The sequence below is a fragment of the Castor canadensis genome, chromosome 5 (assembly GCF_047511655.1).
Source record: "Castor canadensis chromosome 5, mCasCan1.hap1v2, whole genome shotgun sequence".
Taxonomy (NCBI): Eukaryota; Metazoa; Chordata; class Mammalia; order Rodentia; family Castoridae; genus Castor; species Castor canadensis.
In genome coordinates this window covers 11,332,644-11,344,781 of record NC_133390.1, presented here as the reverse complement: position 1 = coordinate 11,344,781, position 12,138 = coordinate 11,332,644, and the positions used below count along the sequence as shown (strand labels likewise).

The following is a 12,138-nucleotide window of genomic DNA, read 5'->3' as shown; positions in this document are numbered from 1 at the left end:
CTATGCAATGGTAAAAAACAGTTAATTTAGTTAGACTCAATATATGCTTTCACATACTAAATTTTTAAATAGCATGAAGGTTGTTCCCAATTCTTTCTCTCTTTCTCTCTCATACAGGGGATTCCCATTCTGCCTTTAAAAGTTTGTGAAGCTAAATAAAGGCCTTTTCTAGGCTGTACAAAGATTCAAGTTTCCTTTACATAGCCACTATCTTTTTCTGGTCAGATATAAATTCATTCTCAGACAACTTTGCTACATAATTTTATACTTTGACTTTGATCCACACGTTAATTGTTCCTACACTGAAACAACTACAGTTGCTTCCTGTTTATTTGGTCCTCAATATCTTGGCTTAATGGGCCTGAGAGCTGCTCTACTGTCAGCTGTTAGATGCTAACCTATAGTTTTAGCATTTCAAATGTCAGAGGACAATTGTGAGAACTGAAGACCATTTAAAATCTTCCATCAAAGTTCATCATTCTTAAAACCAGCACTCTGCCTTTGTTATAAAGTATGATTTTAGACTAAAGTACGATTTTTTCTTTTTCTTTTTTTTTTTAGTACTGGGGTTTGCACTTAGGCAGGTGTTCTACCACTTGACCCTTGCCCTCAATCCCTAAAGTATGATTTAATCAAACCACCAACCATGTCCTGCAGATAGTTTCAAAAAACTGCTTATATATGTGGACATTAGATCAAGGGCAAACACAACAAGGGGATTGGACTATGAGCACATGATAAAAGCGAGAGCACACAAGGGAGTGGTGAGGATAGGTAAGACACCTAAAAAACTAGCTAGCATTTGTTGCCCTTAACGCAGAGAAACTAAAGCAGATACCTTAAAGCAACTGAGGCCAATAGGAAAAGGGGAACAGGTACTAGAGAAAAGGTTAGATCAAGAAGAATTAACCTAGAAGGTAACACCCACACACAGGAAATCAATGTGAGTCAATGCCCTGTATAGCTATCCTTATCTCAACCAGCAAAAACCCTTGTTCCTTCCTATTATTGCTTATACTCTCTCTACAACAAAATTAGAAATAAGGGCAAAATAGTTTCTGCTGGGTATTGGAGGGGGGGGGGGCGGAGTGGGTGGTAAGGGAGGGGGTGGGGGCGGGGGGGGGAGAAATGAACCAAGCCTTGTATGCACATATGAATAATAAAAGAAAAATGAGAAAAAAAAAACTGCTTATAGTCATATGACTCCTTGGTTAAGGATAAACAGATTGTGCAAGAGAAAGAAGTTCTCACTTAAAATCCATATACATATAACAATTTTGCTTTACACATTATAAGCTCTCTCACACAGTTTTAACTTCTCTTGTTTGAAGAGCTTCTTGATAGGAACAAGACAAGACCCTTTTTGTATTTGCAAATGAACTGTGTGTGGTCAGTATGCTGTGCTGACTGTTGGCACCTTTGTGCATACAGACCTCCCCAGGTTCCGAGTGTTTGAAATTAGAACTCCTTGGAGGCTGAAAGCCACTAGCCTGAACCACAGTGTGGTGGTAGTAATTTAGCATCCAAACTCAGCTTTGAAGTTACATCCTTAGAATTACTAATCCTTTACTTGATTATCATATCCAAGTATTAAAATCAAACCAATTTCATAACTTAGACATGTTTTAGAGGTCATTTATTACTTTATAAAGTCAACAAAGTTCTCTTACATTCACCAAAGAATACTATTAATCATTCTTAAGCCATTATCACAGTAATGGCCATTTAAGTGCAAAGCCCTGAGTCCAAACCACAGCACTACCAAAACCGAAACAATAGTGGCTGTTTAACACACATCCTTGGCCTGGCAGGGTGGCTCAAGTAGTAAAGCGCTTGCCTGACAAGCGTGAGGCCCGAGTTCAAACCCCACTTAATCCTCCACATCCCTCAGAAAAGATTCACATTGTTTAGGAATATCCACTTGGTAGAGGTCAGAGCCAAATAAAAAGGAAGAAATGGAGATGAGGGAAAAGTACTCAAGAAGTTCATTATTCTGGCTTGTCTTGCTTACGCCACGCATCTAATCAGCTCTGCCTCCGAAATGCAAGAATTCTTACTGACCCTCAAAGACTTAAGGGTCAAGTAACGGTGCCAACAAAGGTAGCAAACTACAAGTTTGTCACTGTGTCACTTTCGAAAGGATCAGTTAAAAATTATTTTATACTTTTCCACAACTTTAACTTCCACAGAATTTTGAAAATCTTTTCAGGGAGCTAGGAGTGAGTACTTTCTAAGAGTGTAGCACAGGTGACCAAAAGCGAGGGTGAGGGACAGAGTGCAGGGGGAAAATACAAAACCAGGAAAAGTAAACTATCAAGAAAGGATGAAAGAAACATTCCAAGGGGAAATAAGAGAAGTAAGAGCTGTCAAAAGATGTCAAATTGAGAGCTGCGTTTTAATGTTTTCATCACCTTGGGATGAGGAAGGACTCTACAGACCAAGGCTAGAATTAAATTAAAATTCAGTAATTTTTATATAGTTAAAGCAACAGAATTACAAGACAAACTAGGAAAAACATTCTCAGTAAATATAGTGTGGAATTAATACCTTTAACATAAAGGGAACTTCCAGAGAGGAACAGCCCAGTGGAAAATGGGCTGGGGCCAAAAATAAAACTCAATGGCAGAGCACTTGCTCAGGCAGTGGATTTAATCCCCAGCACAGCCAAGAGCAGACAAAAATAGGCTAAAAACATGAACAGCTAGTCACAGAAGTACATGTGATCAACAAACAAAAAATTAAAAATACTTTACTTCTAGTAATCAAAATCTTAGAACAGATGGTCAAAGTAAAAAATAAGTCCAATTATCAATTAGCATGTTACACAGAGATAATCCTGAGTACAGTATAACTTGATCAATTTGGCAACAAGAATCAAAATCTAATGTCTATACTTATTGACATAGCAATTTTGTATTTAAGAATTTATTCTAAGGAATAATAGGATACGCCTACAAAGTTGTAGGTATACATAGGGGTTCCCTGAATGTTGGTTCTAAAATAGTTTAAAACTGCAAATAATCTAGATGCCTATTAATAGGAGCTTGGTTAGGTAAATTATGTATTTATCCACATAATGAAATTAACATAGCCATTACAAATGACATACTCATTTATACAGAAAGATGATTATTACAGTTTCAAGTAAAGACGAAGTCAGAAAATAGCATTTACAAGCTGTCATTTGCATTTGTGCACACACACACACACACACAATCGCACTTACAGATAATTATAAGAAAATAAAAAGAAATTATTAAAAAATGGTAGATTATGAGTAGTCTTTTTTTTTTTAATACTTTTCTGTATTTCCTGATTTACTTTTGCATGAACACACTAGCACTACATTCAGGAAAACAAACAAGTTTTCAAAAGCAATATACACACGCAAATATTTTTCTCCAAGGAAGTTAAGTAATTGTTACAGAAGAGGAAGCTCAGGAAAATCCTTAAGGAGATGCCCATTGTTGGAGAAATTAGGTCTGGATGATAGACCATCCTTTCAAAAAAAATCATGGATATAGCACCACTTCAAAGAAGTAAAACTATTTCAGGCCTTCAATGTAAATTTCCCCCATGGATGACATTTCAAGTTGCAGGTTAAGAATATCTCCATTTAGTTAAAAACTTCTAAAATGCTACAGTGGGAAAGATTTGTCATCTATGGGAATTATTTTATCTATGCTTGAAAAAGGTAACTTGATAACTTACTATAAACCAAACCACCAAAACAAGTTCCTAGGAATAATGAATGAGAACCTTCTTTCCTTGTTCTCTTATGAAATAAAGCATTTTCATCACTTGACAGAAATCTTTTCTACTAATAGATGAGCCAGAGTATCTATGCTTAAAAATTTAAAACATTTTACATCATAAAATATAACAATGATAAATATGGCTTTTTAGTTTATATCAATGGTTAAGGGACTAGAGTACCTCTAGAAAACTGGTCTAAATAAAAATAGGAAATAATCCTAGAACATAGGTCTTTTATTTTCCTAATCTGAAAATACATTTAGATAATCTTTCTGCATGCCTATATAATCTTCAAAATGTTTTAGAATCGATAAATCTTCCTTACCTCTTTACCATTTAGGTTCAGAACACTCAAGGCAGAGCTTCCCTCCAAAAATGTAACCCACATTTTATCTTCTACGAATCTTTAAAAAAGAGAAAAGCAATTTAGAAAATCCATCATTAACTCCTCACACCTAGCTGATCCAATGCCTCTGGTTACTGTTGAACAGGGAGAGGCAGGAAGTGAACAGGAAGGAGGCATCATTCTATAGCATTCCACTGCCAGGGCCCAACAACCACCATGCTAACAAAACAGTTAGGAAAAATGGCCCTGTCTAAAGTGACCTCAAAGGAGAGTACACTCCAGCGCTAGAGCAAACTCTCCTACCACCACAGTCCAGTACTATGTATTTTCAGTCTCAATGACTTCCCTGAAAGACACTTCCTTTGATCAAGAAAGATGGTAGGGAATGCCAGTGAAAAAGGAAAAACCAAAATCCAACAGGACCCAAGGAGTGTTAGGTTGGGGTCTTTGTCTGTAGACATTATTTTTTACTCTCTGAGTTCTTCAATGGTCTTTGTGATGACTCTTAAGTGTATACTTAGGAAATAAAAAATCTCCAAAAAGGAAAAAAAATCAAACGTCTTCGGAACAAATTCTGAAGATGGTCACGATAAGTAGTAAGGTTATTGTGCACAAAAGAATAAAACACTATCATTCTTATGTACAGAAACAATTTGGCCAGTTGAACTATCAAAAGTGAAGAAAATACGTATAATACAGTGACACACACACATACTCTCTCTTTACGAAGAAAAGGTTCTTTCTCTCTCTCTCGTATTCAAAAGTATGGACTATGCATTTTAAGAGGAAAAAGCCAAAACCAAAAGTGTGGACCAGCACTTTTCCCTGTTGAAATCAAGAATCTGAGACAGATTTTTTACAATCACTTGAACATGCAGGAAGTTAAGTTTCAGGATGTTGACATTTGAAATACATTGAAGCATCATTCTTATCTAAACACCATGAAAATATCTTTTCCAAATTGTTGGCCATGGAGGATAACCTCTCTCCAAAGGTTATAATCCCTTGTATGTCTGGATTTAGACTGCACCAGTCTCCCCAGCTCCAAATGCCACTGTTCTTTGATAGTGTTACCAAAGCATTTGTGGTCCTAGGACAAGGCTAATCTCTTGGTACTTACCCTTAATCAGCAAAGTGCTCCTGATACATTTTTAACTTTAATAAGGGATTCTGGATCTTATATTCATGGATTTATTAGGTGTTTTCAGAAACTATTTTTCTTTCTGCTTTCACTCACTAGGGTAATAACTTCTAGACATTTCCCTCAATTAATATTACTATTTAAATTTGTCCCATGTATATTTCCAGGAAAACCCTTATTTAAATATAAAGGAATTTATAGACTTCAGCCACTCTAATGACTGTCCTGTTGTAGACCAAAAGGGGAAAATTTAGTCTTACTGCTTACAGTAGTCCTCTCTTTACTTTGTCTGGTTTTCTTTAACTAACCTGGTTTGTCATTGGGTATAACAACCAGAATATTCTAGGTATGGAGACACCCCACAATTTGATATTTAGAGTAATGCCTTATTTCCTTACCAATACTTTCCCTAGTGATGACAAGCATTTTGAGAAAAGCTTTGGCTCCAATTTTGAGCTAGGAAGAACCCACTGGGTTATAAAGACACAGATCCCTTCTTTATTAGTCTAGAATATTCCTAGATAGTGCAATATTTTACATTTGCTCATGAAGACATTTATCTGCTCCTTTGCTGCCCACTGACACAGTCTAGAAGATGCTTCCTTCTGGTAGTCTGGCATTTCTACACTTGGCAAAGCTTACTGTCATCTGTAAATCTGAAAGATTTCATTGTGTACTTCTTAGAACCTTGAGATTTTAGAAGTTTTTGTTTTGTTTCTTTTTAAAGGTTTAGAGTAGATTGCTGTCAAATATTTGACACGACTTCTACTTTATAAAAACCACACCATCCTGATTCTGTGGTCAGTGCTGTTTAGGATCTGAGAAAACCATTATGCTGATCTTCCAAACTAGATTGAAATAGGAGTCATGTCTTTAAGATCTCTGCTCTTCCATACTAGCATACTGATTTGTTTACCAAATGTCTACAAAACTTATCTTAAAAAAGCAAATGAATAACACAAAAAGGAATTTAATAGAAAAGTACTTCTTTCCCTGTGGGTTTACACACACACACACACACATACACACCCCATTCAGTCTCTAAAAATTGCTGTACATATGGAAGAAAACACTTTAAAACAAGGAAAAAGAGGCATCTGCCTCTGCAAAAGCCAAATGGTTAAATCAACAGGGAAAGCAAGACTGGACTGGATGACTCCTGACTATTCATTACATCTCTGTTAGCTGGAAATTAAAAATACTGACAATAACTTTAACCATCAAATTTCTTACACTGAAGAAAAAAACACAAAAAACAAGAAAAAATACTTTAAAAAGAAAAAAAATTTGTTACGTGGATGGAGGAAAAATTTCTCTACTTTATTTATGTTATTTATTTATTTATTTGAGACAGGGTCTTGTTATGCAGCTCAGGCTGGCCTCAAACTTGAGATCCGTCTACCTCAGTCTTCTGAGTGATGGAATTCCTGACGTGTGCTACCATGTATGCTCACTTTACTTTAATCTCTCCTTTTTATATGTTCTTTGTTATATGTTATATGTTTTTTATATACATATAACATAAAACTTTGTTATATGTTCTACTGTATAGGAATCTCAAAAAGGCCATCCTTAAACTTGCACGTATTTCTGTCTTCCCTTGTTCCCTTATTCAATTTAAGCTTCCTACATAGCGAATTCAGTTTCAAAACTTAAGCTCTTTGAATAACATGTATAGATGATTCCTTTTTGGTTTAGAAATAGCAGTACTCATACACTATTCAAATACTACATGAGGTGATTTCTAATATAGAAACTATTGTTCATGAATCAGGATCTGCTTTTGGGTAGTAATATGTTACTCACCTTATGAGTATAACTTCACCAAAATTTGCAAACTGCTGCAGAAGCTCATCAATCAAAGCATCATCGAAAAAATTATTTTCTTGTGAAGAACTTTTGATTGAGACCAATACTGTACCATCTGGTGGACCCTGAACTGCAATTACTTCCTTATAAATGTTTTGCCTCTCTTCGGCTTCAACTTCAAATATATCTATATCAATCAGGGCAACAACAGGCCTTAAGGCATAAAGAAAGATAGATGTATTAGAAAAGTTTTTAAAGGGAAGTGTGCATTTCAAACACAATTCTAGTCCATGAGAAATACTGAGACTGTTCAAACCTATGGTCAGAGGTCTTCAGCTCCGCTCTTCCATAGTGCAGCAAAGTGCCAGGAGTCCAAGTGTAGAGGATTTTGCTTTCATCTTGAAAACTAGCATTCAAAAGATCCAAATCTTCAGCTGCAGTCAGGACAAAAGAAAGTGCAAGAGAAGCCATTTGAGCAGGACATACCATGTGGAACTTAAGAGGTGCCTCCTTCTGTCATTAGCTTCAGCTGACTGAGGCCAGATACACATGGTAATAGGCAGGAAGTCTAGATACATTTAAATTAGAAAGGTTTTACTGTTAGTAAGAATTAATATGTCGCCTTACTTTTAAGATTATTTAGAGGTCTGTAACTAAAGTGTTCCACAAATAATTCAATAGACAATTAACAGTTCCAGTTACATGTAAACTACTATAGTTATTTTAAAAACCCAAATTAGCACTCAGTTGAACACGTCACAATTTTTTTTTTTCTTTTGGCATTTACTAAGGGTTGAACTCAGGGTTTCCTGCTTGGTAGGCAGGTGCTCTACAACCTGAGCCATGTCACCAGCCATTTTTGCTCTGGTTATTTTTGAGATAGGTTCTGCTTTATGCTTGGGCTGGCCTAAACTGTGATTTGTACTTCCTTGCACAGCTGAAATTACAAATATACCCCATCATGCTCAGCCACTGGTTGAGACGGGAGTCTTTCAAACTTTTTGTCCAGACTGGCCTCAAACCACGATCCTCTCAATCTCTACCTCCCAAGTGGCTAAGACCACAGACTGAAGCCACTGTGCATGGTCTTCCTTGCTTTTATTTATATGAAATTATGTCAGTGAAAAGAAAATAGATTTATAACATAATATTTAAATTTTATTTACTCTGTTCTAGATGAACTTTCTCTCTTTTTTTTACAGCTCTCTTAGTTAATATTTATTTCATTCCTTTTCCTCATAAAATTGTCACAATTCATCTAAATAAAGAACTCCATTTCTAACCTGATCTATCAAAAGGCCACTTCCTCCTTCTCCAGAGGACACGGTCTGTCCACGCAGGGGTGCGGCACTTCTCACTGGTGTCATAGTCATCAGAAAACAAGTCATATTTATAGGTTGGAGCAAAGGTTACTTTCCCTTCTAAAAATCCTCTAAAAATCTAAAACAAATATACATGAAGTTAAGTAATTTCAAAATGCATAAGAATTTGTTTTCATTAGGACAGACTTTCATTAAAGTTCTATTATGTGCTGGATATTCTCAGATGAAATCACTCAAGATGTAGCCTTTTTCATATCACTTGTTTGATCTTCAATTAAACGAACTATAAAAACATAAATAAGGAAATCCCCCTGCTTTTTAGCCACGTGGGGCATTTAAAACTGCATGGGATTTAGAAAATTACCTAAGATGCCTAACAAGGTTAAACAGTGCCCTATGTGTAAGAATTCAAGTCTGATGATCCCCAGGCACTATACCAAGTGGCCCCCAAATGCTTCTACTTAAACTAAGATTCTAACTATTGCCTTTCTCCATCCCAAGAGTATATCCTTATCCTTCCTATTTGAAAGTACATCTTATAGACACAAATTTTTTTCTCCCTGGGAAGAATTATGGATTTCCATTTCCTTTTCCCCTTCCTCCTTTCCTTCCTTTCTTTTCTCTCTCTCCTCCCACCCCCTTTCAGAAAAAGTAATTCTGTATCTGTTTATTTACAGATAGATATTTAATTATAAGTAGCTCCCAAGAAATTAAAAAACTGCTTAAGGAAAGCAGGTTTCATAACAAATCCCCCTCTTTTTTTCTCAATGCAAGTATCTTCTCAAGAATGTATATACCTGTCCAGCATTTTTTTGATTGATAAGTTGATCTCCTGCTATAAGAGAATCCCAATTTTGCTGTCTTATGAGCTCTTTGACTTCTTCATTAGGAAGATCAATTCGATAGTTGAAATCACCACACCAAAACACATAGTCATGGGAAAATAGCATCCTTCCCTGGAAGCAATAAGATGAAATTTTTAAATTGAAGCAATCAATTTTTCAAAACTGTTTTATATTATTTCTTTGCCTCAGATATGCTTACTTTCTCCCAAACCTGGTTTCTTTAACCCAACAGTTAACAACATATGAAACAGGTGAATGTTGCTTATTTCTAAAATCTTAAAATTTCAAAAACCTTAATACAGAACTTTGGTAAATTAAAATGAAATTCAATGTTTCTTTGGGAACAAACAGTAAGGGCAGGGTATGGTGGCTCACACCAGGGAGGATTTACTTCGCCAGCCTGGGCAAAAAGCTAGTGAGACCTCATGTCAACAAAATAAGCTGGACATTGTGGTTCCAGCTACATGATACAAGAGCAGCCCAAGAAAAATAAAAGACATTACCTGAAAAAAAAAAAAGACCTGGGGGTGTGGCTCAACTGGTAGAGAGCCTTCCTAGCAAGCATGAGGCTCTGAATTCCAACCCCACCAGTACTGTAAAAGAACACAAAAAAATGAGAAGAAACTCACCATAGGAAAACTCAATTTCCGTGCTATTTCTACAAAATCTTCATTTCTTTCTTTGACTTGTGACTGCCCTGCAGCGAAATGACTACAGACGAAGCAAAGGCTGGTGGTGTGGAAGAGCATGCGGATTGCAACTGCTCCCTTGTTTCCAGTGGCACCTCCCATCCCAGTCTTCACAGTGTCAACTGCAACATCCCTTTAAAATAGAATTCTCAATGGAAAATCTGACAGTTCAACAATTCTGTGAGCACAGGAAATTATCTGTTACATAATTATATAACTACCTGTCAAAAGGTAAATTGAGGACAAAATATTACAATGAAACTAAGTGACTCTTGAATCAAAAACACATTTTAAAACAAGAACTATGGACACCTGTTTCTCTGAAGCAACATTCTTGTTACTTACTAGTAGGAAGTAGTTTTAGGAGAGTGCCCTGTTTACTGACCTGATAAAAGGAGCATGTTGTGGCCTGATAAAAACAAATAAGCAGACGCCCACCAACTGCTCAGAAGCCAGAAGCACGTACTTGTTGTCTCTGGAGATCGTCTTCTGAAGCTCCACAGCCCAGAGCTTCTGATTCGTTGTGCTTTAGAAAATATTCAAAAGGGAATCCTTTATAAGATATACATTTATCTATCCAACTTTCTCAAGACACACAAATCTTTATGCAAGCTGATTTTGTTTGTTTCCTTTAAAAAGGTAACTCCAAATTTAGGCAAAAGAATACGATATTTCAAAATCTAATTTACAACTTCTGTAAAAGAAAGTATGAGCTGACTTATTAAATGATACTCGACTGGTGTCAAGCTTCACCCTTTACTTTTTTCTTAGATATTTATTAGGGTTGTGGAGAAGTATGCATCCCCAGATAAAATTCCCACACCATTTTTCTGAGTTATAATTAATGCTTTAAAAATTATGAAAAATTTTAAATATGCACAAAAAAGAGACAATCGTAAAAAAAAAAAAACTACCATTTTGATTTTTTGAAAAATAAACTACCAGTGACTTTTCTTCTTCTTCTGTCACCCCTGCCCTTTTTTTGTAAAGCTGAAATATTTTAGACCAAGTCTAAGACCTATGCCATTTCACCCGTAAATACTTTAGTATGTATCTATAATGCAACAGGACATTTTTATTTTTATATAGCCACAATTCTATGAACAACTCCTTAATATCATCTAATACACACAGTTCATACTCAAACTTCTCCAGTTATCACCAAAATGTCTTCTTGCAGTTGGTTTGTTTCTTTTAAACAGGAGCCAAACATAGCCTACACAATGTGTTCACTTGTTAGGGCTCTAGAATCTCTCCTGATCTTGATAACCCCTCAGCCCTCCTGAAGCCCTGTTTTTAATGCTTTCTTTTTGAAGCAACTGGGTCATTCGCCTGTAAGATGTTCAACAGTCTGAATTTGGCTGATGTGTCCTCATGTTATCTTATCCTCCTATGGTTAACTTGTTCTTCTGCTACCCATACTGACTTTAAACTGCTTGATTTAGAAAACTAATTAAGGTGCATATTCAATTTGGCTTATGTATTTCTTTTGGCAAAAATAATCTCCTGGTGGCACTGTGCACTTCCCAGTGCATTAGAGTGAAAGGCACATCATCTCTGCAGTGAGTCTAATGCATTCCATATGAAGTTCCCCATTCTAGGATTTACATCCACTGATGATCACTGCTCAGATCCATTATTTCACTAGGAGTTCCAAAATGTTAATTTTGTAATTTCACCATTCCACAGTCAATTGTTGTAAGTCACAGTTCTTCTAGAAAGAACTTTTACTTACTATTCAAGTACTCTGCAATGCAATTCATATAAGAAAAACAGGATAAATGTTTGGTTGATCCTTTTTTCTTTATAATTTTCAAAATAATTAAGTTTGAACCTAAGAGCTTCAAATCAAGAGTAAAACAAAGTTTTTTTTTTTCTCATTGTTCCAAGCCACACAAACTTATTAGGTGGTAAGACAGAATATGATCTCACACACATCTATCTAATACCATGCCATTCTGCCTCCACACAGTACCTGCCTACCATACTCCTACCACTATGATATGGCTTTTGGAAAGAAAATGAAACCGTTATCATTTTCTTCAGGTCACTCCTCAAATCATTTTCTCCATGAGCCCTACCCTGATCATTACATTTAAAAGTGACAACACTTCTCCTTCTTCACAGACCCAATCTCCCTTACTGCTATTTTTCACACTTTTCTAACATGTTCTATAATTTATTTATTTCAGGTATTATTCATTATTTCTCTTTTTCCATTAGAATACAA

At 35.9% G+C, this 12,138-nt stretch overlaps 1 protein-coding gene across 19 annotated transcripts in view; it reads right to left on the bottom strand.

Moving 5' to 3' along the window:
- The window catches only part of Synj1 (synaptojanin 1), a 95,770-nt gene that overhangs the window by 21,374 nt on the left and 62,258 nt on the right, over positions 1-12,138 (bottom strand). For all 19 annotated transcript variants that reach the window (XM_020165704.2, XM_020165703.2, XM_020165707.2 and 16 more), the window contains 7 exons: positions 10,294-10,434; positions 9,849-10,041; positions 9,172-9,330; positions 8,336-8,492; positions 7,369-7,486; positions 7,050-7,265; positions 4,082-4,160 (listed from right to left, as the gene is read on the bottom strand). In XM_020165704.2, the coding sequence (XP_020021293.2) occupies positions 4,082-4,160; positions 7,050-7,265; positions 7,369-7,486; positions 8,336-8,492; positions 9,172-9,330; positions 9,849-10,041; positions 10,294-10,434 (1,063 nt within the window). The remainder of the gene's footprint in view (positions 1-4,081; positions 4,161-7,049; positions 7,266-7,368; positions 7,487-8,335; positions 8,493-9,171; positions 9,331-9,848; positions 10,042-10,293; positions 10,435-12,138) is intronic.